Source organism: Narcine bancroftii, chromosome 1, assembly GCF_036971445.1.
Source record: "Narcine bancroftii isolate sNarBan1 chromosome 1, sNarBan1.hap1, whole genome shotgun sequence".
Taxonomy (NCBI): Eukaryota; Metazoa; Chordata; class Chondrichthyes; order Torpediniformes; family Narcinidae; genus Narcine; species Narcine bancroftii.
Genome location: NC_091469.1, coordinates 353,007,610 through 353,034,151, shown reverse-complemented (window position 1 = coordinate 353,034,151; position 26,542 = coordinate 353,007,610). Strand labels below are relative to the sequence as shown.

Genomic DNA, 26,542 nt, shown 5'->3' with positions numbered 1-26,542 from the left:
TGAAAGACTGAAGAAATATTGAAGACTTCTGGAGAATGTAAGCACCTTTCACAAGTAGGTGTTAACTGAACTGACGTCATAAAATGAACGACCATTGTTTGGAACTGGAGACACAATGGCTATTGGAAGCTCTTTCCAAGGATTTTTGCCAGAGTGCACAGAATGGTCACTCCTGGATTGTTTACCTAAGAAGAAGAAAGAACTCCTGTTGTTTGCTGGAGAAGGTGGGGGTTTTGCAAGACATGAGTCACATGCTCTTTTTGGAGTTTCAGTTGGAAAAGAGAGAGAAAGAGTTGAGTTAACAGCTCAATCAGTCAGTCAGTGGGTGGGACACTGATAAGTAACTGAAAAGTGCAATCCAGGGCAAACTGTTTGAAACTGATGAAAGCAAGTTCCAGAGCAGTAGATGGCTGGAAGTGCTATCTGTTTGATGTTCCTCCTGAAATAGAGGAAGGAATGGAACTCTGTGGTAGCTTGAAGAAAGAGGTTACCATCTGGAAGACCCTGATGGGGCAAGTTTCATCAGCGAGACCCTGAGGTGACTAGTGGTAGTACCTCAGTTGTTGAAATCCTAGAGCAACAAATATCTCTCTCTGCAAACCCTACAAGAACCTTCCTGAGCAGTAAACATTTACCTTTCAAGCACCAAGCCTGGTGAACTTGGTGCTATCGAGGACATCTACAAGAGGCCTGTATCCTCAAGGACCCACCACCACCCAGGCCATGCCCTCTTCACCCTGCCATGATTGGGAAAAAGATGCAGGAGCTTGAAGACAAGCATTAATTGGCACAAGGTCAGCTTCTGCCCTCGACCATCAGATTTCTGAATGAACCATGAAGCACAAAACTAGCTATATTTGCCTTTTTCTTACACTATTTTATTTATTTTAAAATTGTTTTATAGAAATGTTAGCATTATGATACTGTGGCAAAACAATGAATTTCATGACATGCTCATGACAATAAATTCTGATTCTATCCACATCAGTGGAAACAAAGGCAGCTTCAAAATCTTACAGTAAAAATTGCTCATGATCTGCCTCATACCAACTATATAACAAAACAGTTAAGAGAACACACTAATACTCTATTTTCTTAATAGAGAAGGTTGGCATGTTCCCATTGTCTCTCAATAAATTTTACAGGAGTGCCATTAAAAATTTATTTGCAAGATTCACAACAGCTTCTCTTCCCAGGATCAGAAACTGCTCAGCTGATCACACAAATCTCCTTCCCTTCCATAGTCTCTATCAACATCTGCTGCTTCAGGAAGGTAACCAACATATTAAAGGACTCATCACAACCCAGGAACACACTCCTCTCCCTCCTCCCATCAGAGTGCAGGTTCAAACATGTGAGATCACCTAGGATTAAAAACTGTTTCTTCCACAGAGCCATCAGGCTCCTGAATTAATGCCTCAATAGTGCTCTCATGCTATTAGAGAACAAGAGAACATAACACAGAAGCAGACCCTTCTAGTCTATGACAATTATTCTGCCAAGTCCCACTGACCAGCACCCAGTCCATAGCCCTCCATACCCCTCCCATCCAAGTACCTGACCAGACTTTTCTTAAAAGTTAAAACTGTCCCCACATTCACCACTTCAGATGACAGCTTGTTCCATACTCCCAGCACACTCAGTGTGAAAAAGTTCCCCCTAATTTTTTCTGCTTTCACCCTTAACTCATGTCCTCCGGCTTGAATCTAACCTACCCTCAGTGGAAAAAGCCTATTGATATTTGCTCTGTTTATATCCCTCATAATTTTAAATACCTCTATCAAATCACCCCTCATTCTTCTACATAATTAGGAATAAAGTCCTAACCGGTTTAACATTTCCTGTAATTCAATTCCTGATGTCCAGGCAACATCCTAGTAAATTTTCTCTTTTTCTTGCACTTTTTCAACCTTATTGATAACTTTTCTGTATTTTACGACTACAACTGAACGCATTACTCAAAATTGGGCCTCACCAATGTCTTATACAACTTTACCATAACATTTCACCTCCTATACTCAATACTTTGATTTATGAAGGCCAATATGCCAAAAGCTCTCTTGATAAATCTATCTACCTGTAATGCTATTTTCAAAGAATATATACCTTTATTCTCAGATCCCTCTGTTCTACTGCACTCCTCAGTTCCCTACCATTTACTGTGCATGTCCTTTCTTACTTTATCCTTCCAAAATGCAACCCCTCATACTTGACTGCATTAAATTCCATCTGCAATTTTTCAGCCCAGTTTTCCAGCTGGTCTGGATCCCTCTGCAAGCTTTCAAAGCCTTCCTCACTGTCCATGACATCTCCGATCTTTGTGCCATCTGCAAACTTGCTGATCCAATTTACCATATCATCACAAGATCATTGATATAGAGGAAGTCATGTCATGGAGTAGTGACCAGTAAGAAAATACCAGCCCTCTCCAGAAAATTAAAAAAAAATAAAGAAAAAGCAAAGCCACAAACACAGAAACCATAACAAATTAAAAATAAAAGTGTGGAGAAAATGGCAGCAAAGAAAGAAAAAACCATAAACAACGGGAAGAAGAAGGAAAGATGTCGGAAGAGAAAGGTGAAGGCCTTACCTGTACGAGAAGGCCCGCTGTGGAGAGAGAAGCCCGCTCCCTGAGGTCAGTGGAAACTCCGATCTCAGGACTACAAAGATGGCTCACGGAGCCAAACAAAAGTGTGCGATGCACAAGACAAAAACAACACTGACGGGAGGGGGGACCAGCTGAGGAGTAAATCTCCACAGCTGAAACAGACAAGAGTAACACAACAGCAAGACTCCCAACAGGAAAACATAGAAAATAATGGGAACAAGAAGGAAGAGACTAAAAATAGGAAATCAGAGAAACAACAGATAACGAACCCAGAGGAAGACGATCAACACCAAGACAACTTTAATAAAAATAATAAAAACAAAAATACCCAACAAAATAAAATAAACAACCCAACAAGAAGATCAGAAGAGACAGAGGTAAAGGAGACAGATCCTGGAGTGGACTCAGAAGAAGAGGAGGGAGAACATCAAACTCTACAAAGAGAAATGGAAGATGAAAGGAAGGGACAGTACATGGATTTTTTTTAAAAATTCAAAATTATATGGAAACATTAAAAGAATGGCTGACACAAGAATTCAGTGAAATAAAAAGAAGAACAAAAGGTACAGAAGAAAAAGTGAATAGATTAGAGATGGTCATGACAGAAATAGTAAAAAGAGTAGACAAGGTGGAAGAATGAGAAACAGCCATAGAAATGGAGATAGATGACTTAAAAAAGAAATTGGAAGAATCTGATAAAAAAGTTAAAGAAATACAGGAGCTGTTAGCTCAGAAGATGGATATAATGGAAACTATAAAAGGAGAAACAATATAAAGATAGTGGGCCTTAAGGAAGATGAAGAAGGCAAAAATATGAAAGAATTTATAAAAGAATGGATCCCCAGGGTCCTAGGAATGCCAGAAATACAGGAAGGAATGGAAATAGAAAGGACACACAGAACATTAGCCCCTAAACCACAACCACAACAAAAGCCAAGATCCATTCTAGTAAAATTCCTAAGATATACGACAAGAGAAAATATATTGGAGAAGGCAATGAAAAAAATAAAAGACAAAAAACCACTAGAATACAAAGGTCAAAAAAATTTTTTCTACCCAGACATAAGTTTTGAACTCCTGAAGAAGAGGAAGGAGTTTAACACAGCAAAATTAACCCTATGGAAAAAAGGTTATAGATTTATGTTAAAATATCCAGTGGTGCTTAAAATAGTTATCTCAGGGCAGCAAAGCAAACTTTTCTCGGATCCGGAAAAAGCACGAAAATTTGCAGAACTACAAAACAGACAGAGAGATGAAAAGATGTAACAAGAACAAAAATGACAACAAACTATATATAAAGAAGAATAAAGTATAAGTAAGAACTAAGAAGGGAAAGAAAGGGAAGAAAGGAAGTAAGGAGGGAATTAAGAGAGTGAGCTTTGTTATATATGAAGATTAAAATCTTTTCTGGGGGGGCTGGGTGTGGAAGAATAACAGTCACTGCGAAATCAGTTGATGCTTGCGAGCGGGTTCGCAAATCCAAATGGAGAGGGGAGATGTGGTTGCCCGATAAGGGACAAAGGGCAACTCAGAGAGGGGAGGGACTATTGGGGTTAAAGGAATTTTAGATATGGGAATAGTGGAAATATTTTATGTTTTAGAAATGTTGTCTTATAATGTGTTCAAAAAAAAACAGAAATGGATAAGAAGGGAAGGCGGTGATGAGGAAACGGAAAGGAAAGATAAACAAATTATGAAATGGCCATGTTGAACTATATGACTTTAAATATTAATGGAATACATAACCAAATCAAAAGGAAAAAGCTGTTAAATTTACTGAAGAAAGAAAGAATTGATAGAGCACAAAACACATCTAACTGAAGTGGAACACAAGAAATTAAAGAGAGATTGGATAGGACATGTAACAGCAGCATCATATAATTCAAAAGCCAGAGGAGTAGATATATTAATCAATAAAAATGTATCAATCAAAATAGAAGAGGAAATAATTGATCCCGCAGGGAGGTATGTAATGATAAAATGTCAGATATATTCAGAATTTTGGAATTTACTCAATGTATACACACCTAATGAAGAAGATCAAAAATTTATGCAAGATATCTTTTTGAAGATCGCAGATACGCAAGGGAATATACTAATAGGAGGGGATTTTAACCTTAATTTGGACTCAAATGATAAAACTGGAAAAAAGACTAACAGAAAGAACAAAGTAATAAATTTATAATTAAATCGATGCAGGAAATGCAACTTTTGGATATATGGAGGAAACAACACCCAAAGGAAAAGGAATATTCATACTATTCGGGTAGATATAAAACATACTCAAGGATAGACCTATTCCTGTTATCAGCTCACATTCAAGGAAGAGTTAAGAAAACGGAATATAAAGCTAGATTGTTATCAGATCACTCACCCCAGTTATTAGCAATAGAGCTGGAGGACATCCCACCAAGAATGTATAGATGGAGATTAAACTCCATGCTACTTAAAAGACAGGATTTTAGAGAATTCATTGAGCGACAAATTAAAATGTACTTTGAAATAAATACGGAATCAGTGAAAAATAAATTTATACTATGGGACGCAATGAAAACATTCATCAGAGGACAGATAATAAGTTATGTAACTAAGATGAAGAAGGACTACAATTGAGAAATAGAACAGTTGGAAAGGGAAATAACAAATACAGAAAAAGAATTAGCAATAAAAGAAGAGAATTGACAGACAAGAAAATAAAATATGAAACACTACAAACTTATAAGGTGGAGAAGAACATAATGAAGACAAAACAAAAATATTATGAGCTAGGAGAAAAAACGCACAAAATACTAGTATGGCAGCTTAAGACAGAACAAACTAAAAGAACGGTATTGGCATCAAGGAAAAAGGACAAACAAATTACATATAACCCAACGGAGATCAACGAAAACTTCAGGGAATTCTACGTACAACTATATCAAACTGAAAACGAAGGGAAAGAAGACAAAATAGATGAATTTCTAACTAAAATTGAACTACCGAAATTGCAAACAGAGGAGCAAAATAAATTAATAAAACCATTTTAAATAGAAGAAATACAGGAGATATTAAAAAAACTACCGAACAATAAAACACCGGGAGAGGATGGACTCCCAATAGAATTCTATAAAACATTTAAAGACTTATTAATTCCTCCTCTCCTGGAAGTAATGAACCAGGTTGAAAAAACACAAAACATACCAGATTCATGCAAAACAGCAATAATTACAGTAATGCCAAAGACGGGGAAAGATCCACTAACACCAGCATCGTATAGACCAATATCTCTATTTAACACAGATTATAAGATAATAGCTAAACTATTAGCAAACAGATTGGTCAACTGTGTACCAATAATAGTAAAACTAGATCAAACTGGATTTATTAAAAAAAGACGAACAATGGACAATATCTGTAAATTCATTAACTTAATCCATGCAGTACAAGGAAGCAAAACTCCAACAGTAGCAGTTGCTTTAGACGCAGAGAAAGCCTTTGACAGAGGTGAATGGAATTATTTATTCAAACTACTACAAAAATTCAACCTACCAGAGAAATATATTAATTGGTTTAAAGCATTATATAAGGGACCATTGGCAAAAGTGAGAGTAAATGGATATATATCAAACCAATTTAAATTAAGCAGATCAACAAGGCAGGGATGTCCACTATCACCCTCACTGTTCACATTAGCTATAGAACCATTAGCAGAACTGATAAGAACAGAAAATAAAATAAGAGGGATAAAAATAAAAGAAAAGGAATATAAAATCAGTCTATTTGCAGATGACGTTATAATATACTTAACAGAACCAGAAATATCAATAAAAGAATTACATAAGAAATTGAAGGAATATGGAGAAGTATCGGGGTACAAGATCACGCAAATAAAAGTGAAGCAATGCAATGAATAATGCGGATTTCACAAAGTTTAAGAAATAATCACCATTTAGATGGCAAACACAAGCAATTCGATACCTCTCAGTCTCTTTGGCTTGGCTTCGCGGACGAAGATTTATGGAGGGGGTAAAAGTCCACGTCAGCTGCAGGCTCGTTTGTGGCTGACAAGTCCGATGCGGGACAGGCAGACACGGTTGCAGCGGCTGCAGGGGAAAATTGGTTGGTTGGGGTTGGATGTTGGGTTTTTCCTCCTTTGCCTTTTGTCAGTGAGGTGGGCTCTGCGGTCTTCTTCAAAGGAGGTTGCTGCCCGCCAAACTGTGAGGCGCCAAGATGCATGGTTTGAGGCGATATCAGCCCACTGGCGGTGGTCAATGTGACAGGCACCAAGAGATTTCTTTAGGCAGTCCTTGTACCTTTTCTTTGGTGCACCTCTGTCACGGTGGCCAGTGGAGAGCTCGCCATATAACACAATCTTGGGATGGCGATGGTCCTCCATTCTGGAGACGTGACCCATCCAGCGCAGCTGGATCTTCAGCAGCGTGGACTCGATGCTGTCGACCTCTGCCATCTCGAGTACTTCGACGTTAGGGATGAAAGCGCTCCAATGGATGTTGAGGATGGAGCGGAGACCTAGGTATACAACTAAATAATAATCTCGGCCATCTATATAAACTAAATTATCAGCCATTAATTAAAAAATTACAAGATGACTTAGAGCACTGGAAAGACTTACCACTAACACTGATAGGAAGGATAAACTGTATTAACATGAACATCTTCCCAAGGATACAATACCTATTTCAATCATTACCAATTCACCTAACAGAGAAATTCTTCAAGGAGCTAAAGAAAATAATAAGGAAATTCTTATGGAAAGGGGGGAAACCAAGGATAGCACTAGATAAATTAACAGAATGGTACAAACAAGGAGGCTTACAACTACCAAACTTTAAGAATTATTATAGAGCAGCACAATTAAGATACCTATCAGATTTTTATCAAACAAGGGAAAAACCAGATTGGACCAGATTAGAGCTAGATAAAATAGGGGAGAAGATACCTGAATATATACTATATTAGTGGGATGAAAAATTGGTGCAACGTAGGAATTCACCAGTATTGCACCATCTGCTCAACATTTGGAAGAAGATTCACGTAAAAAGGAATAAAATAAATGATCAACTACCAAAATTAATATTGACACAAAATCAACTAATCCCTTTCACAATAAATAACCTTTCCTTCAGAGAATGGGAGAGAAAAGGGATCAAAAGAATAGAAAATTGTTTTTCTGAAAATAAATTATTATCTTTCGAACAAATGAAGGACAAATATAATATAACTCATGATACAATGTTTGCATACCACCAACTGAAAACCTACTTGAAGGACAAAATGGGAAACAGTCTGAGGTTACCAGAAGGAAGCAATTTTGAATATGTGATTACAGACACAATAATAATTTAAAAATTTATATAACAAACATGTACATCAAACTGCAAGAAAAGGAGAATGAGGAAACAAACTATAAACCTAACCAAAAATGGGAACAAGATCTAAACATAAAGATAAAGAATGAAACATGGGAAAAGCTATGCTCCGGAACTATGAGAAATACAATAAACACGAGGTTACGCATGATACAATATAATTGGTTACACAGGCTATACATCACACCCCAAAAGTTAAATAAATGGGTCCCAACAGTATCAGACAGATGTTTTCGCTGTAAAAAGGAAACGGGAACAACAATACATGCAATTTGGGCATGTGAGAAAGTGAAAAAAATTTTGGGAAGATCTAAACCAGATATTAAATAAAATCACAAAAAGCAATATACCAAAAAAACCCAGAGATCTTCCTTCTAAATAATGTAAGAAATAAAGAATTTGGACTCGATTTGGATGGAACACAAAAAAGATTTATGATAGCCCTAGCTGTAGCAAAAAAATGTATTATGTCAACCTGGAAATTAGAAGACAACTTGAGAAAATAACAATGGTACATAGAAATAAATAAATGTATTCCATTAGAAAAAATAACATATAATTTAAGAAGTAACATCACAATATTCGAACAAATATGGGAACCATACATGAAATCCTACCACATATCTCCACCACCTAAAATAACAGGAGAAGACAACGAAATGAACTGACTCAGTATATAAAAGTAAAAGACAAAAATTGCGTGTTTATTTTTATTAAGTGACGACATTGTTTAACGGGTTTAATGTATCTTATAGATTGAACTTTGAATAAATGGGGTGAGGGAGGGAGGGAAGGGAGGGGGAAAAGGGGAGAAAATGACACTATATATTCAAGAGAAAAATGTCTGAATGTATTTTGGTTAGTATGGTTTAAAGTGTGAAAAATTAAAAATTTTAAAAAAGAGATCATTGATATAGATGACAAACAACAACAGTCTCAGCACCAATCCCTGAGGCACACCACTAGTCACTGGCCTCCAATCTGAGAAGCTCTGGCTTCTCCTATATAGTCAATGTTGAATACAGTTTACTACCTCATCATGAATACTGAGCATCTGATCCTTCCTAACCTCCCATGGTCAAAGGCCTTACTAAAGTCCATATGGACAACATACACAGCTTTTCCTTCATCAACTTTCCTGGAACCTCCTCAAAAAACTCTAAAATTGGTTAAACACAACCTCCAAAGCCATGTAACTATTCTTAATCAGACCCTGGCTATACAAATATTTGTTTATCTGATCTCTTAGAATACCTTCCAATAAGTTACCTATTATTAATCTCAGGCACATCAGCCTCTAAATATCTAGGTTTACTTTTGGGGCCTTCTTTAAACAACGGAACTACATGAGCTACCTTCTAATCCTCTGGCACAACATCCGTAGCTCAGGATATTTCAAATACTTCTGCCAGAGCTCTTGCAATTTCTGCACTAGCCTCCCTCAAGGTCTGAGGAAATATCTTGACAGGCCCTAAGGATTTATCCACCCTTATTTACTTTAAAACAGCAAGCACCCCCTCTTCCTTAATCTGTATAACCTCACTGCTTGCTTTCCTTACTTTCCATGACTCTGTGCTAGTTTCCAGAGTGAATACGGATGCAAAAAAAAAGTTCTTCTCATCTTTTCTGGCTTCGTACAAAGCCGACCACTCTGATCTTCAAGAGGACCAATTTTGTTCTTGATTATCATTTTGCTCTTAATGTACTTGTAGAAACCCTTCGGATTTTCCTTCACATTGTTTGCCAAAGCAACCTCATGTCTTCTTTTACCCTTTCTGATTTCTTTCTTGAGGTTTTACTTGCATTTTTAACACTCCTGAAGTACTCCATTTGCTTCATTTTGCCAACACCTGCTATACACCTTTCTTCTTTCCAACGAGATTCCTATTATACCTCAAAAAAAAACAAAGTTCCCCATGCCTGTTAACTTTGCCTTTTATCCTTACAACAATATATAAATTTTGTACTCTCAAAATTTCACCTTCGAAACTCCCCCACTTTTCCAATACAACCTTACCAGAAAACAATTTATACCAATCCACACATTCTAAATCATTTTTCATTTCCTCAAAATTGGTTTTTCCTCCAATTTAGAATTTTAATTCAAGGCCTAGATCCTGTTCTTATATAATTAAATTGAAATTAATGGTATTATGATCACTGGACCCAAAAATTTCTCTTCACATACTTCTGTCACCAATAGGAGATCCAGTATTGCACTCTCTCTGGTTGGTACCACCATATATTGATTTAGAAAAATTTCTTGAACACATTTGACAAACTTCAACCCATCCAGCCCTTTTACAGTATGGGAGTCCCAGTCAATATGCAGGAAGTTAAAATCTCCTACAATCACAACTTTTATGTTTCCTGCAGCTGTCTGCTATCTCTCTACAGATTTGTTCCTCAAACTCTTGTTGACCTTTCCCATTCCTCAGCTCCCCTCATATTGCCTTAGTAGATGAGCCCTCTGGTTTGTGCTGTTTGAGCTCAGTTGTGATATTTTCCCTTACAAGCAATGCCACTCCACCCCACCCCCACTCTATTACATCTGAAACAATGAAAGGCTAGAAGATTAAGTTGCTAGCCCTGCCAATCCTGCAACCAAGTTTCACTAATGTCCACATTATCATAAATGCATGTGCCAATCCATGCTCTAAGCTTTTCTACCTTTCCAACAATACTTCTTGCATTGAAATAGATGCATCTGAGCAAATTTCCACCATATACAACCCTTTGACTTCTGACTTTACATGCAATTTTCACAAGAGGTCCTGTCCTTCAACCTACCACTAACTCCCTGAACTCTTCTTGTAGGATCTCCTCATCCTTCCTACCCACGTCATTAGTCCCTACATGGACCACGTCATCTGGCTGCTCACCCTCCCGAGAATGCCATTAACTTGATCTGAAATATGTCAGATTCTGGCACCAGAGAGGCAACATACCATCTCGGACTCTCAATCCCTTCCATAGAACCTCTTATCTGTCCCTCTTTTTATGGAATTTCATCTCTATAACTCACCTCTTCCTTTCCCTTCTTCGCCACAAGACCAGACTCCATGCCAAAGACCTGATCTCTGTGGCTTGTCCTTGGTAGGTCCCCATCTTCTCCCCCCCCCCACTCCCTTCAAAGAGTATTCAGAACGGTATACTTGTTATTGAGGGGAATGGCTACAGGGTGCCACGCATTGACTGCCTGTTCCCTTTCCCTCACCTGACTGTCACCCAGCTTCCCTCCTCCTCCTGCTTCCTAGGTGTGATAGCATCTTTGTAACTCCTGTTCATCGTCTCCTCAGCTTCCTGAATGATCTGGAGTTCATCGAACTCCAGCTCCAAATCCCCAACTGGTTTGTAAGGAGCTCCATTTAGCTGCACTTCTTGCAAATGAAGTCATCAAGGATACAAACTGCTTCCCTGGCTACCCACAATCTACAAGAGGAGCATTCCCTGCCTTGGCTGTCATTCCCACTATCTATGACTCGAGGAAAATATACACACACGAGATAAATAAAATCTGCCCTTACCTGTGCCTTATCTGTTGAATCCTTTTTGTTCCTCCATTAGGGTGACCCTTACTACAATTCCTACACTACCTCCTTAGCTTCTTGAGCCAAAGACTTACCCTCCAACTCAGACCACGAGCCAAAGCCTTACCACTCTGACTCAGACCACTCTGACAATGTCTGCTCCCTCAAATGACCACTCTGTTAAACAGTACCTCACTTTTAATGTGATGCTCTACCTTTTTTAATCTTTGCTGCTGCTCCTCGGGTCACCTGACCTCAATTGCACCAATCAGCTTCTTTCTGCAGAGTCTTGTCTCTTTAAATCCTTGCTTTGTACTAATCGATCTTTTTTCATTGTAACTCTATACTCTCTTTGTACTGCTGCCTAAATATTAGAGTTGATTTATTAGACTGCTTGCAGAAGAACCCTTCTCACTGTACCAAGTATAATGTGACAAATTTTCCCCTCGTTACTGCATTAAAACCTTCCATTGTGATACCTTCAATATTGCTTAGCATATTAACTACATCTTGTATAAGACTATCAACAGTTTGATCTCTAAATTTATTATGTGGAAGATTTAATCTACTGCAAAATATTAGCAAAAAAGGGCCAATTCAGCAGTTGCAATATCCCATGGTTAAGCTGAAATGCCAGACAAACAACAATTATGTCCATTAACCAGAAGATTATTTTACAGAATAATTTCTGTACAAATATTGTGCTCAATTGTAACTTCAAATTATTGAAATCATGGTACGTAGGACAATCTATTATTGTAAACCACACTTTGTACAGAGTCAGAGATATAGTGATCATTAAAATTTCCATTGAAAACCGTGCAAGGACCAGAGGATACGGTTTCATCAGATTGTGCTTGTGGAATCAGAGGATAAATAAATTGAAGTTGAATGTTGCAAATAAAATGTTTGTCATCACACAATTTACCTTTTAAAAAGGATTCTGCAGTCTAAGTGCATTCTCATAAATACCTCTTAATTGGTTTGTAGTACAAACATTTGTCAAATATCATGGCTTAATGAAACAAAAACAAAAAATCTACAATATTTAAATAATTTTACAAAAAAAATCTCAAACTGTCATAAAACCATAGAGCACAGAAAACAGGTTCATTGGCCCTTCTATTCTGTACCAAAAACTATATTCTGTGTAGTCCCACTGACCTGCACCCATTTCATATCCTCCATACCCCTCCCAAGTAAGTACCAGTGCAAATTTTTTTTAAATGTGAAAATTGAGCCCACATTCATCACTTCAGCTGACAGCTTGTTCCACACTCCATGAAGTCTAAAACTTTTTTATGACTAAATTGTAACACACAAATGTCATGGGGAAAATCTATCTTGAAAGCTACCAGTTAAGTCAATGTCTTCAAACCTCGTTGCTTGATTAACAATAGCTTCCCTGTTAATGTAAATCACAAACTGGAGCACCCCATTTAATGAAATTCAAACAGAGTGGAATTAAATTAATCAGGTCAAATTTGCTTTTAAATATGTATGGCTGGATTGTCACTTGTGATTACCTTCAAGTGTACACCCTGCACTTAAAAATCAAATTAAATATGCTTAATATCTCTTTCTTAATTTACCTTTTCAGTATAGAGTTAAGTTACATAGCACAGAAACAATTTCTTCAACCAAGGGCCCCATGCTGATCAAGATCCCTTCCTGAGCTAGTCGTATTTGTCTGCATCTGTTCATGAGGCTATCCAAATGTCTTTTAAATGGTGTAATTGTACCCATCCCTACCATTTCTTCTGATTGCTTGTCTGGTGAATAAATTTGTCCCTGAAGCCTTTATTGTCCTTTTCCTTCTCACACCTTAAAGCCTCATCCTTCTTGCTGGAAGATTCCCCTTCTTCTTTGGCTTGGCTTCGCGGACGAAGATTTATGGAGGGGTAAATGTCCACGCAGGATCGTTGGTGGCTGACAAGTCCGATGCGGGACAGGCAGACACGGTTGCAGCGGTTGCAAGGGAAAATTGGTGGGTTGGGGTTGGGTGTTGGGTTTTTCCTCCTTTGTCTTTTGTCAGTGAGGTGGGCTCTGCGGTCTTCTTCAAAGGAGGTTGCTGCCCGCCGAACTGTGAGGAGCCAAAATGCGCGGTTTGAGGCGATATCAGCCCACTGGCGGTGGTTAATGGGGCAGGCACCAAGTGATTTCTTTAGGCAGTCCTTGTACCTCTTCTTTGGTGCACCTCTGTCACGGTGGCCAGTGGAGAGCTTGAAGATACCACTACTATGGAGAACAAACCAACATCCTCTTTATGTATTCTCCTCTGATGTTTGCCCCTAAACCTCCTTCACACCTGGGTCAGTCCCAGCTGATCTGTTGCTCCTCATAACGCAAAGTCTTTGTAAATCTTTTCTGCACTCTCTCTAGCTTACTCACATCCTTTCTAAAGCATGCTTATTAGAAATGCACACAGCAAGGAACAAATTAGGTAATTCAGTACAAGTGCAACACTCAAGGAGAACCTAAAGGAGGCACGAGGTAGCTCTTGTAAACAAGGTGAAGAAAAATCTCAAGGGTATTACAGAAATATTAAAAGCAAAAGAACATCAAGGGACAAAATTGGTCCTATTGAAGATCAGAGCCAAAAGAGATGCAGAGACCTTAAATGGTATTTTTGCAGCAGCAATTACTCAGGAGAAGGACAGAGTCTCCACAGAATTGAGGCAAAGCAGCAGTGAGGCCATACACCCTGAACAACAGAGGAGAAGGTGCTTGCTGTCTTGAGGCAAATAAGGGTGGATAAATCCCCAGGGTCTGACATGATACTCCCTTGAGCCTTGAGGAGGCTCAAGCAAATATTGTAGGAGCCCTGGCAGAGGTATATCTAACATCAGTTGTAACGGGTGAGGTCCCGGAGAATTGGAGGATAATTAATTTCTTTAAGAAAGGCTCAAAGAATAATCTGAGAAATTACAAGATGATGATTCTGACATTAGGGATGGATAAATTGTTAAAAGTATCCCAAGAGACCAGATGCACAAGTACTTGGGATTGAATAGGAATAGTCCACATGGCTTTGTGTGTCATAGCTGATGTCTAACCAATCCTATGGAGTTTTCCCAGATTACCAGGAACATTGATGAAGGAAAGACCGTTGATGTTAGTAAGGCCTTTGACAAGTCAAACTATTGTCATCTGATTGTACAAGTGCATCCCAACAAAACATCATTTTCTGGTCTTCAATACAACCAGACAAACAATACATATGCAAGACAAGTACGTCATCTATATAAGTAAATAGTTTCAAGAAAGCAAGAGTCTCTGGATGGTTAGAATGAGCAGTTCCTTTGGTCGTTCAGCATTCTCACTGCCCGTGGGAAGAAGCTATTCCCAGCCTGGTGATGTTGGTTTTGATACTCCTGTATCTCTTAACTGATGGGAGCATCTGAAATATGCTGATGCATATAGGGTGGAAGTGGTCCTCAATAATTTTGCACATCTTCTTCAGACAATGATCCCGGTAGATCATGTCGATGTTGAGAGGGTAGGTGGGGAGCATGGTATCCAGGATGAGGTAGTAAAATGGATAAATCATTGGCTTTGTGGGAGAGGTCAGAGAGATGTAGAAATTCTTTGGCTTGGCTTCGCGGACGAAGATTTATGGAGGGGGTAAATGTCCACGTCAGCTGCAGGCTCGTTTGTGGCTGACGAGTCCGATGTGAGACAGGCAGACACGGTTGCAGCGGTTGCAGGGGAAAATTGGTTGGTTGGGGTTGGGTGTACCCTCATTTCAGGACACCATGATGTTTGAAACATTTGTCCTCACATGCGTTTGTGAGTACTCAGATATGTTTAATTGCTTCGTTGGTGCAGGTACGAGAGAGGTAGACTTGCTTCTAAACAATCACCTTTGGCATCTATAGTTGCCATTTTTCAAGACAAGGACCAGAGCTGCGCCAACGCCATTACAAATGCTGAAAAACAAGAATAAATTACTAAAAGACATCACCCAAGCCTTTAGATGACCAAATTTAATGGTTTGGAACATAATTAAGAAGATAGCGCTTACTGATGAGCTCAGTAATCGCAAAGGAATGGTATTTCAAGAAAGACCTCCATTGCTGATGGCTTTCATTGGTACAACTCTGGTCATGTTGAAAAATGGCAATACAGACTACAAGGGTGTTCAAAAGCTTAGAAGCAAGCCTAGCTCTCTTATACCTGCATCAATTAAGCAATTAAATAAACCTGAGAACTCACAAACGACTGTGAAGCCAAATGTCCCAAACATTATGGTGCCCTGAAATGAGTGGACTATGTATAAAAAGTACTGTAATTTCTACATGGTCAAACCAAAATGTATGTAAGTAACCTTCAATAAACTCTGGCATGTGCCCTTTAATTACATGTTAATTGTTTGATTATAATTTTAAAACTGTGGAGCAAAGGTGCAAAGGAAAAAAAGTGTCTTTGTCCCAAACATTATGGAGGGCACTGTAGGTTTAAGGCAAAGGGGAAGTAATTCAATGAGAACATGACAGGTAAGCTTTTTTTTAAAAAAAAGGGTGCTGAGTCCATCTAAGGCATGGTGGTTGAGGCAGGTACTATTAAAATGTTTCAGAAAAAATTTGGACAGATATATGGATAGGATAGATTTTGAGCAATATGGGCCAAATGCAGGCAGGTGGGATGACTGTGGATGGGACATTTTGATCAGTGTGTACCAGTTGGGCCAAAGGACCCATTTCCATGCTGTATTACTATGAATGTGGAGCAGAAGTAGGTAATTCCACCTCAAACTTTCTCCGCCATTTGATAAGATTATGGCCGACTTGATTACGAGCTCATCTTTCCCTCCCATCATGTAACCTGTCACATCCAGATTCTGACTGCCCACCCTATCAATGCCTCTCAAGATTTTATACAGCTCTATTTTGTTCCCCTCAGCCTCCTATGCTCCAGGGTAAACAGTCTATGCTTGCCCAATCTCTCCCCATAATTCATATCCTCTAAATCAGGCAACATTCCGTTAAATCTCTTCTGCAAAACCTCAAGATCCTGAACCAGAAAATACACTTATCCAGCATCTAACAATCCCCATAGTGCCAAATACCAGGAGTTTTACTGTACCAGTGAATTATACTTGCATATGCACTTTGTGATGGAATATGATCGGACACACTCCATCCTAGTTTTGTACAAATGCATTACTCACTTCAAAACACGCTGCATTTAAGACAAATCCTTGTACTTCAATAAATCACACGACCACGTCATTGAAACAATTCTGAAAAACCAAACAGCTAAAATGAAACTTCTACAATTTTTATTTTCCCCAATTATCTTTAGAAGTAAACATTTTTTGCAAGAAGATAAAATACATATATTTAATAGAAGGGAAATAACTTGGAACAATTAATGAAGATCATTTCCATGTGATTATAGATCAATGTGAATTGCTCTTTTACCCCAAATTCAAAACTCATTCACTCATTGTGGCCTCCTTTGCGGACAAGAAATGCATCAAATGAAAAAAAGTTCAAATTTTATCTTGAGAGTATTTTTAAATATAGGCATTTTTGTAAGTTATCTGTGTTGAGGATGATGAAAACAATTGGAAAATTTACAAATTTATGCCATTTTTTAAAGTACAAAGTCATTGTCATTGAAAATACATACCAGCACAAAATATCACTGGCATTAATCCAGAGCCTAAACTGGTTCAAAATAGCCACACAGTTAGACCACCAATAACATATCACATTACACTTTTAAGTGTAATATGTATTTCCACGTTGCTACATAAAGGACACTGTTAAACCGGTTGAGCTTCTCCAGCATTTTGTGTTTTTTTTGCCAATATCTCACTTCGGGAGGGGATGGTTCCCATCCGTTTCAAACAGGCCTCAATCATACCTGTGCTCAAGAAGATTGTGGTGATCTGCTTAAATAATTAACGACCAGTGGCACTCAAATCCACAATGATGAAATGTTTTGAGAGGCTGGCGTTGAAGCACATCAGCTCCCGTCTGGGCAATGACATGGATCTATTCCAATTTGCCTATCACTGCTACAGATCATCTCACTCACTCAACACAAAGTTCTGGCACACCTGGACAGCAAAGACAGATACATCAGGATGCTCCTTATTAACTACAGTTTGGCACTCAATATCATCCTGTCCTCAAAATTGATCATAAAACTCCAAGATCTAGGCCTCAACATCCCACTGTACAATTGGATCCTGGATTTCCTCACCTCAAGACCACAATCAGCGAGTATAGGTAAGAACATCTCCTCCACAATCTACATCAGTTACAGAGCACCACAGGCTGAGTTCTTCGCCCCCTGCTCTAGTCACTTTACACCTGTGACTGTGTAGCTTGATGTGACAATAACACCATCTACAAATTTGTTGTACAAAAGGAGGCGATGAGTCAGCATACAGGAAGGAGATTGAAATTTGGCAAAACAAGTTAACCTTGTTTAGAGAGAGGAGCAAGTCAGAGGATTTTTGTTTTCTTTTTTTACATTAATTAGTTAAACATGGGTTTAAATATGGTTTTCATGGATCATATCATGAATTAGGATAGAATTTATCCTTTGTCTATATACTTGTTTAATTTTGTCTTATCTATTTTCTATCCAGAACTATATTGGGATATATTATGAGAAAGAGATAAACTGTTATATTGATAGAATGTGATGTCTTAAATAAAAAAGTTAAATAAACAATTATGGATGAGTTTTTGATTTACATTACATGTTTAATTTGTGATATGTATATGATATGACCTGTTGTTTATTACATTAGATTATTTTGTATGTAGGATTTAGATGTTAAACTCAATAAAAATATTTAAAAAAGAAACTTAGCTAAATAGTGTACTAGCAACAACCTCGCACTCAATTTTACCAAAACCAAGGAGCTGTTTGTGAATTTCAGAAGGGCAAAACCAGAGCTGTGTGATCATTAGCGGGATTAGAGGTGGAGAGGGTGAGTAAATTTAAATTCCTGGGAGTCACTATCACAGAGGATCTTTCCTGGACCTAATATATGAATCTCATTGAGAATAAAGCATGCCAGCGCCTCTAATTTCTCAGGAATTTGCAGAGGTTTGTTATGACCTCAAAGATTCTTGAAAATTTCTAAGGTGTAACATGGAGAACATTCTGACTGGTTGCATCATTGTCTGGCATGGAGGTGCCAATGCACAGGACGTTACGGGACGACAGTGACTCGTGAAATCAGCCAACACCATCATGGACATCAGTCTCCACTCCATCAAAGATATCTACAATTTATCGGTGTCTTAAGAAAGCAGCCTTTATCTTCAAGGATCCTCACCACCCAGGCCAGGCCTTTTTCACCCTTTTACAATCACAAAGATAAGCGTATACAGAGCCATTGTCATACCCACACTCCTGTTCGGCTCCGAATCATGGGTCCTCTACCGGCATCACCTACGACTCCTAGAACGCTTCCACCAGCGTTGTCTCCGCTCCATCCTCAACATTCATTGGAGCGCTTTCATCCCTAACGTCGAAATACTCGAGATGGCAGAGGTCGACAGCATCGAGTCCACACTGCTGAAGATCCAGCTGCGCTGGGTGGGTCACGTCTCCAGAATGGAGGACCATCGCCTTCCCAAGATCGTGGCGAACTCTCCACTGGCCACCATGAGAGAGGTGCACCAAAGAAAAGGTACAAGGACTGCCTAAAGAAATCTCTTGGTGCCTGCCACATTGACCACCGCCAGTGGGCTGATATCGCCTCAAACCGTGCATCTTGGCGCCTCACAGTTTGGCGGGCAGCAACCTCCTTTGAAGAAGACCGCAGAGCCCACCTCACTGACAAAAGGCAAAGGAGGAAAAACCCAACACCCAACCCCAACCAACCAATTTTCCCCTGCAACCGCGTCTGCCTGTCCCGCATCGGACTTGTCAGCCACCAACGAGCCTGCAGCTGACATCGACATTTACTCCCTCCATAAATCTTCGTCCGCGAAGCCAAGCCAAAGAAGGAAGACAATCAGGAAGGAAGTTCAGAAACCTGAAGACAAACACCCAGTGGTACAAATACAGTTTCTTCCTCTCTATGATCAGATTTTGGAATGGACAATGAACCACAGACACTACCTCACTTTCTCTTCCCTCACAACATTTATTTATTTATTTAAAAAATTGTAATTTAAAGGAATATTGGCACTAGTTATATGCTGTTACTTCCTCCTGAAGTCTATAACCATCACCTTGGTTTTGCTAACATTGAGTGGAAGGTTGCTGGTGTGACATAAGCATCTCAAGCAACTCTTTCCCCTTTCTCAATCTCACTATTTCCATCATGAGATAAACTCTCAACAAAGATCTTCTACAAACCCACCAACTCCCATAGCTACCTTAATGACACCTCTTCACACCTTCTCCCACATAAGGATTCTATTCCTTCCTCTCAATTCCTCCGTCTCTGTTGCATCTACTTTCAGGATGAGCTCTTCCATGCCAGATCATCCCCTCAAAACAAATAGCAAACTCCAAGACCTGGAAGTTAATACCCCACTGTGTAAATGGATCATGGATTTCGTCATCTCCAGACCATAATCAGTGAAAGCAGGCAAGAACATTTTCTCCACAAGCTCCATCAGTACCGGAGCACCACATGGCTGCATTCTTAGCCCCCTGCTCGACTCACTTGATACTGATGACTGTGTGGCTCGGTACAACAACACCACCATGTACAAATTTGCCGATGATAGCACAATAGTGGGTTTTATAAGGAAAGGAGATGAGTCAGCATACAGGATGGAGATTGAAACCTTGGCTGAATGGTGCACCAACAATAACCTTGCACTCAATGTCACCAAAACTAAGGAGCTGATTGTTAACTTCAGGAAAACCAGAGGTATACAATCCAGTGATCAATGGGGGATCAGAGGTAAAGAGAGTGAGCAAATTTAAGTTCTTGGAGTCACTATCTCAGAGGATATTTCCTGGACCCAACACACCAATGGCATCATGAAGAAAGCACGTCTGTGCCTCTACTTACTCGGAGTTTGTGGAGATACTGTATGACATCAAAAACCCTTGAAAATTTCAACAGAGGTGTGGTGGAAAGTGTGCTAATACCCTTGAGCGTAAAGCCCTGCAAAAGGTAGTGGTCACAGCCCAGGACATCACAGGCAAAGCCCTCCTCACCATTAAGAGCATGGGTAGAGCAGCAGTAATCATCATCTAGCACACGCTGCCATCAGGAAAGAGGTATAGGTGCCACTCATACCACCAGGTTCAGGAACAGCTGCTACCCTTCCACCATCAGACTCCTTAGCAACAAACTCAATCAGGGATTCATTTAAGAACCTTTTCTTATGCACTTGATTTTCTTTATTATTCTCTCAGTATTGCACAGTTTGTTTACCTTCATTATCTGTTTACAGTTCTTTATATGTATATGCTGTGTACAGTTTTTTTGCACTATCAATTCATGGTAATTCAGTTGTGCCCACAGGAAAAAGAATCTCAGGGTTGTATGTGATGTCATTCATGTCTGTTCTCTGACAATAAATCTGAAATCTGAATCTGAAATGTACTTCTTCAAAAAAATCATGGCTTCCCCTCACCTGCATTTTGACCATTGCCTGCACATCTGCCCTGACCCCCACATGCAACAAGGACAGGATTCTTTTTGTTCTTGCCTACCACCCAACAAGCCTCTGTATCCAACATATCATCCTCTGCCATTTCCTCCACCTACTACATGATCCCACCACGAGACACATCTTTCCTTCTCTGCCTTCCTCAGGGGCCATTCCCTCCATGACTCCCTCATCCACTCCTCCCTTTCTACTACTCACCCCATTGGCATCTACCCCTGTGACCACCCACATGTCTTTCTTCACCTCCATTTGGGGCCCCAATCAGTCCTTCCACATGAAGCAACAATGTACTTTTCAATCTGCAGGAATCATTTACTGAATCCAGTTCTCCAAATATGGTCTCCTCTAAATATGACACTGGACGGAGACTGGGAGATCACTTCATTAAGCAACTCAGCTCTGTCAGCCACAATAGTGGATTTCCCATATCAATTGTCCACCCCATCCCCTTGATTATTTCTCCATCCATGGCTTCATGCACTGAGAGTACCTGCAAATTAGAGAAACAACACCTCATATTCCATCTGAGTACCCTCCAAATGGATGGCATTAACATTGAATTCTCTGGTTTCTGCTAGCCACACCCCTAATCTATCCATATGTCTCCTTTCCTTTAGCTGTCTCTCTCACTTTCCTGTTCCTTCTATCTTTCTCTCAGCTCTGCAGTCACAGTGCCAAACAAACCCCCCCCCCAAATAATTTCTCACCTTTCCTCTCTCCTGTTCTATGCATAGGAGGAGCCTATTGTCTGTTAGTCTGTACTCCTCCTCCACCCTTTCCTTTAATCCAGGTGCCTGCCTGCTTTTTATTTTTACCTTGAAGAATGGCTCAGGACAAAAACATTGGGAATATATCGTTTACCTCCCATGAATGCTACTGAGTTCCACGAGCACTTGAGTTTTTACTCATTACTACCCTCCCCTATAACTCTACTTGAGTACTATTTTATTTACTGTATGATGCATCATATGTCTAGCAGAACTACTTGGAAAAAAAAAAATTCACTCCACCTTGGTTCATATGACAAAATACTGAGCTGGCCACAGATTGGTTTCTCTGATGGTAATGGACTGTGGAAGAAGCTAAAATGTATCATCCATCTATTTAGCAATTCTGGCAGATCATTACTATAAATGCATCAGCCTCATCTTTGAGATCAGGGATGCAATGGAGTTTCCTCTCTTGTTCAGTTTTCCACCACCATTCACACATCAATGTTGCAGGACTGTAGACATTTCCTCTGAACTATTGTTTGTGTGATTGCTTAACTTGGTCTACTGCATGCTGTTTAACATGCATGTAGTCCTGCAAAGCAGTGCCACATCTTGTTTTAGGCCAGCCTAGTTCTGCTCCAAGCGTGACCTTTAACACACCTCATTCAATCAGGAGTGATCCCCTGGTTTGATAGCAAAATGTAGAGTGAAGGATACTTAAACCATGAGATTACAGATTCTAATATTTCTTCTGAGGTTAACAATCCACGATGTCTCAGATGCCTAGTTTTGATCTGCCCAATTTCATCCAAATGATCTTCAGTAATGGCATTTGATAGTCTATATGGAAATAAAGGGACACCTTCTTAAACTATCAAATGCCATTACTGAAGATGCAGCTGTCACAGGTAAATTGGAAAAGGTCAGGTGGGTTTATCCTTTGTACAAGTTTACACTCCGTCTACTACAAACCTATCTAGAACCTATGATCTTCAGCATCAGGACAGCTCTGTGATGATGCCACTCTTAGTGGGAAACATTTAAGATACCCACCCAGAGTACAATTTGTGTCCTTGTTTTTTTTAACATATGTTATTCAAAACAGGAGCATTGATTTATCAGTCAAGGAAGCTTAGTAGGCCATAGTCAGGAGGAAGCTTCCTTGCCCATTTTCAACCAAATACCATGCGATTTCATGGGATATGGATATCAATGAGGTGAACTTCAGGAAATTCTTTCCCATCACCAAACCATGACCAAACATCACATTGATACAAAAAGGCATACACAGAGATTGCAAAATCATCTGGCATAAGGTCATGTCAGAATTATTCTAAGAATGCTTTGAAGTCAGCTGTTGCTTGACTAGTCTGTCAGACAGCTCTCCAAATTTCTTCAGGACCCCACACATTTGTGACAATAACTCTACAAGTACTTGCCTGAAGTTTATTTCAGAATCAGAATTTATTGTCATGAACAAGTCATGAAATTCAGTGTTTTGCTGCAGTATCATAGATTAAATATTAATATTATAACCATCTTATAAATAAAATAGTAACAATAATAGTGGACGAAAAGTAAGGCAGTGTCTTTGGTTCACTGATTATTCAGGAATCTGATTGCAACAGGGGAAGAAGCTGTCCTTGTGCCGTTGAGTGCCCTTTTTTAGGCTCCTGTACTTTTTCATCAATGGTAGCAGAGTAAAGAGGGTATGGCCTGGGTGGTGGGGGTCTTTGAAGATAGAGGCTGCCTTTTTAAGACCCCACCTCATGTAGATGTCCTCAATGGAGTGAAGTCTGGTGCCGGTTATGTTGCAGGCTGAGTTAATAACCCTCTGGAGTTTATTCATGTCCTGAGAGTTGGCACCTCCAAACCAAGCAGTGATGCAACCAGCCAGAATGCTCTCCATGGTACACCTGTGGAGGTTATGAGAGTCTTTGGCGACATATTGAACCTCCTTAGGCACTTCACAAAGTATGGCCACTGGCGAGCCTTCTTTGTGATTGCATCAACGTGGAAGCTCCAGGACAGGTCCTCAGAGATGTTGTTCAAATTCTATTTCTAATATTGCAGTATATTTTAACCTACTTACATCTGTAGAGTTTCAGTCTGCATTTCACCACATTGCAATATACATTATCCAAGTTCATGCCACAGCATTTACACAGCCTACATCACTCACACTAGCAGATATTTATTAATCTATAGCACGGTTTCTATATCCTTGAAGGCACTGTATTAGGAGTAATGTTATAGAATGAGGTTGGCTCTCAAAATTGCAAACATTACCGTCTATATTAAATCCATTCTTAATCAGGTCCACTCAAGCCAGCAGACATTTTACAGCACATTGCAGCCCTATTCACATGCTAGACATTTTTTTTTAAAGTCTACAATACTGGCTATAACATTGAACACACTATCTCAATTCACCACCAATGTCTATATCATTCAAAATTGCTGCAAATATTATTCCTGACCCTGGCATATATTTATTACAGTCTACATGTTATCCTGTACTATTGCATCTAACTGTATTGGAAACCAAGAAGATATAATGTGGGGCATTCAATCCTTTAGGCCTGATTCATCACTCAATAAAATCATTGCTGATGATCAATTTCAGTACCTTGTCCATGTCTCCCGATACCTTAAATATTAAGAAATCTACTTCCTTCTTGAATATATCTAGTGATATGGTCTCCCTTCTGTGAGAGAGAATTCCACAGGTTCAGCATCATCTGCTTGCTCTCCTGCACTTTATCCAATGAGATTAACCCTTGGTTCTGGACTCTTAGCCATCAGGAACATCCTCCTACATCTCATCCATCTTTTACCTTTTTAACATTTTATATATTTCTTTGAGACACCCTCTCATTTAAAAAAAAAGTTTTAGTGAATAGAAGCCAAATTAAGTCAATCGCTCTTCGTACACCATTCCCATCATTTCAGGGATCAGCCTAGTAAATCTTCAATACATTTTTTCCATGGTAAGAAAATCCTTTCTGAGATAAGGAGGCCAAAAGTGCACAGAAAACTCCAGATGGTGTCTTAATAAAAACGCTGTGGAGCTGCTCCGAACCATTATAGCATTTCCCTTTCCAACTGCTTCGATGTCCAAATATTACACCATTTCCCTAATGACATCTTCCAAGTTTCAGAAAGTCAGTACCACCCCATGTCCACCATGCATTTGCCCACTCAACTAACCTGTGTCAATCACGCTTGCATCTCCTCACAGCTTCAGTCACCCACCTACATTGCAGCCCCACACTCCAAAATGTGAGGCAATGTTAAAATCATTAATATATGTTGCAAATAACTGGGGCTCAAACACTGATCACATCACTGTCTGACATCTAAATTAAGACACAATTCCTCCTCGGTTTGCTGCCCATCAACTCATTATCAGTTGATGCTCGTGTATTACATACATTTCAATCATATTCTGTAGTAACCCATCATCACTGCCCCAAAATACATCCCATAATACATTTATTATGGACAAATTGACATCAATTACAATCCACATTAATCCGACTGACCCCAGCACCACACAGCCTATGCTGCATTATTCCAGTCAATTCATCTCAGCAAACCTCTATTCTCGTCGATAGCATCCCCTGCATTTACGCCACCAAACACCCAATTTTTCTCCCTGCACTTTCCGGGTGAACTCAACGTGCATTGATCACAGTTCACAGAACAGCCCCGACCGGGATCCCCGTGCACCAGCCGGGTTCAGCCGACACCCGCCAGCACCAGCCAATGCCGTCCCTCGTCCTATCCGGTTTGACTCACGCCAGCAGACCGCAGCATAGTGGCCCGCCGCGCCTCGCACTCCCATCCGATTCAAACGATGAATCCGCTCGCGACTCACGAACATTCGAACGCGAACAACTGACAGGAAACTACCGCCGGCCCCACCACTCCACGTCCGGCACGGACAACGCATGCGCGGGCTCCAGGCAAGCTTTCCTTAACGCGCATGCGTCTTTCTCAACCATTGTATTGAGGAAAGGAGTGCTTTTGTTTGACTTTGCCCTGTAAGAGGTTATAAAAGCATCCACTCCAGAGGGAAAAAAATGTGAGTTTGGTACAATACACAAAGGGCATATTGGTAAAAGACGACAGACACAGTGGTCGAAGTAAAAACACAATGCTGGAGAAACTCTGCAGGTCAAACAGTGTCCATTATAGAGCCAAGATGAAGAGAAAGAACTAACGTTTACCTCAATGAAGGGCTCAAGCCTGAAACGTGGGTTCTGTCTCTTTATCTTGGCTCGAAAAAGAACACTGCTTGACCTGCGAAGTTTCTCCAGCATTGTGTCATTACAAAGATTACATTTACCTTTGATGAAATTGTCATATGTTATCTTTTTGCTCCGTTAGTATTCTCTGTGTTGCCATTAGTTGAACCAGGAGAGAATATTAAAAATACTGATAAGCTGGAGTGTGGAGGAGTGGTCCTGCGCATGCGCCGTTTTGTCGTGGTCAACATGTAAACAAAGAACAGCTGATCAAAGTTTCTTGGAATTCAAACACGAAAGTTTGCAGACCCCGTGGTTTAAGTAAAGAGACAATCCTGCAGAAACTCAGCAGGTCAAACAGTGTACTTTATGTAGCAAAGATAAAGAGACATAACCAACGTTTCGAGCTTGAGCCCTTTTTTAATATTTAAGATCAACACATATAAAACAAATTTAAAAAATTA

At 39.6% G+C, this 26,542-nt stretch overlaps 1 protein-coding gene across 3 annotated transcripts in view; it reads right to left on the bottom strand.

The window, feature by feature from the left end:
• The window catches only part of atp2c1 (ATPase secretory pathway Ca2+ transporting 1), a 116,214-nt gene extending 89,928 nt beyond the window's left edge, over positions 1-26,286 (bottom strand). Inside the window, exon 1 of one of the 3 annotated variants that reach the window (XM_069911029.1) lies at positions 26,180-26,286. In XM_069911029.1, coding sequence (XP_069767130.1) covers positions 26,180-26,197 — 18 coding nt within the window. In that variant the 5' untranslated portion in view covers positions 26,198-26,286. Of the gene's footprint in view, positions 1-25,629; positions 25,781-26,060; positions 26,079-26,179 lie in introns of those variants that run through there. The other 2 variants (XM_069911046.1, XM_069911025.1) reach the window with 2 other exon arrangements.
• Between the last annotated feature and the right edge of the window lie 256 nt (positions 26,287-26,542).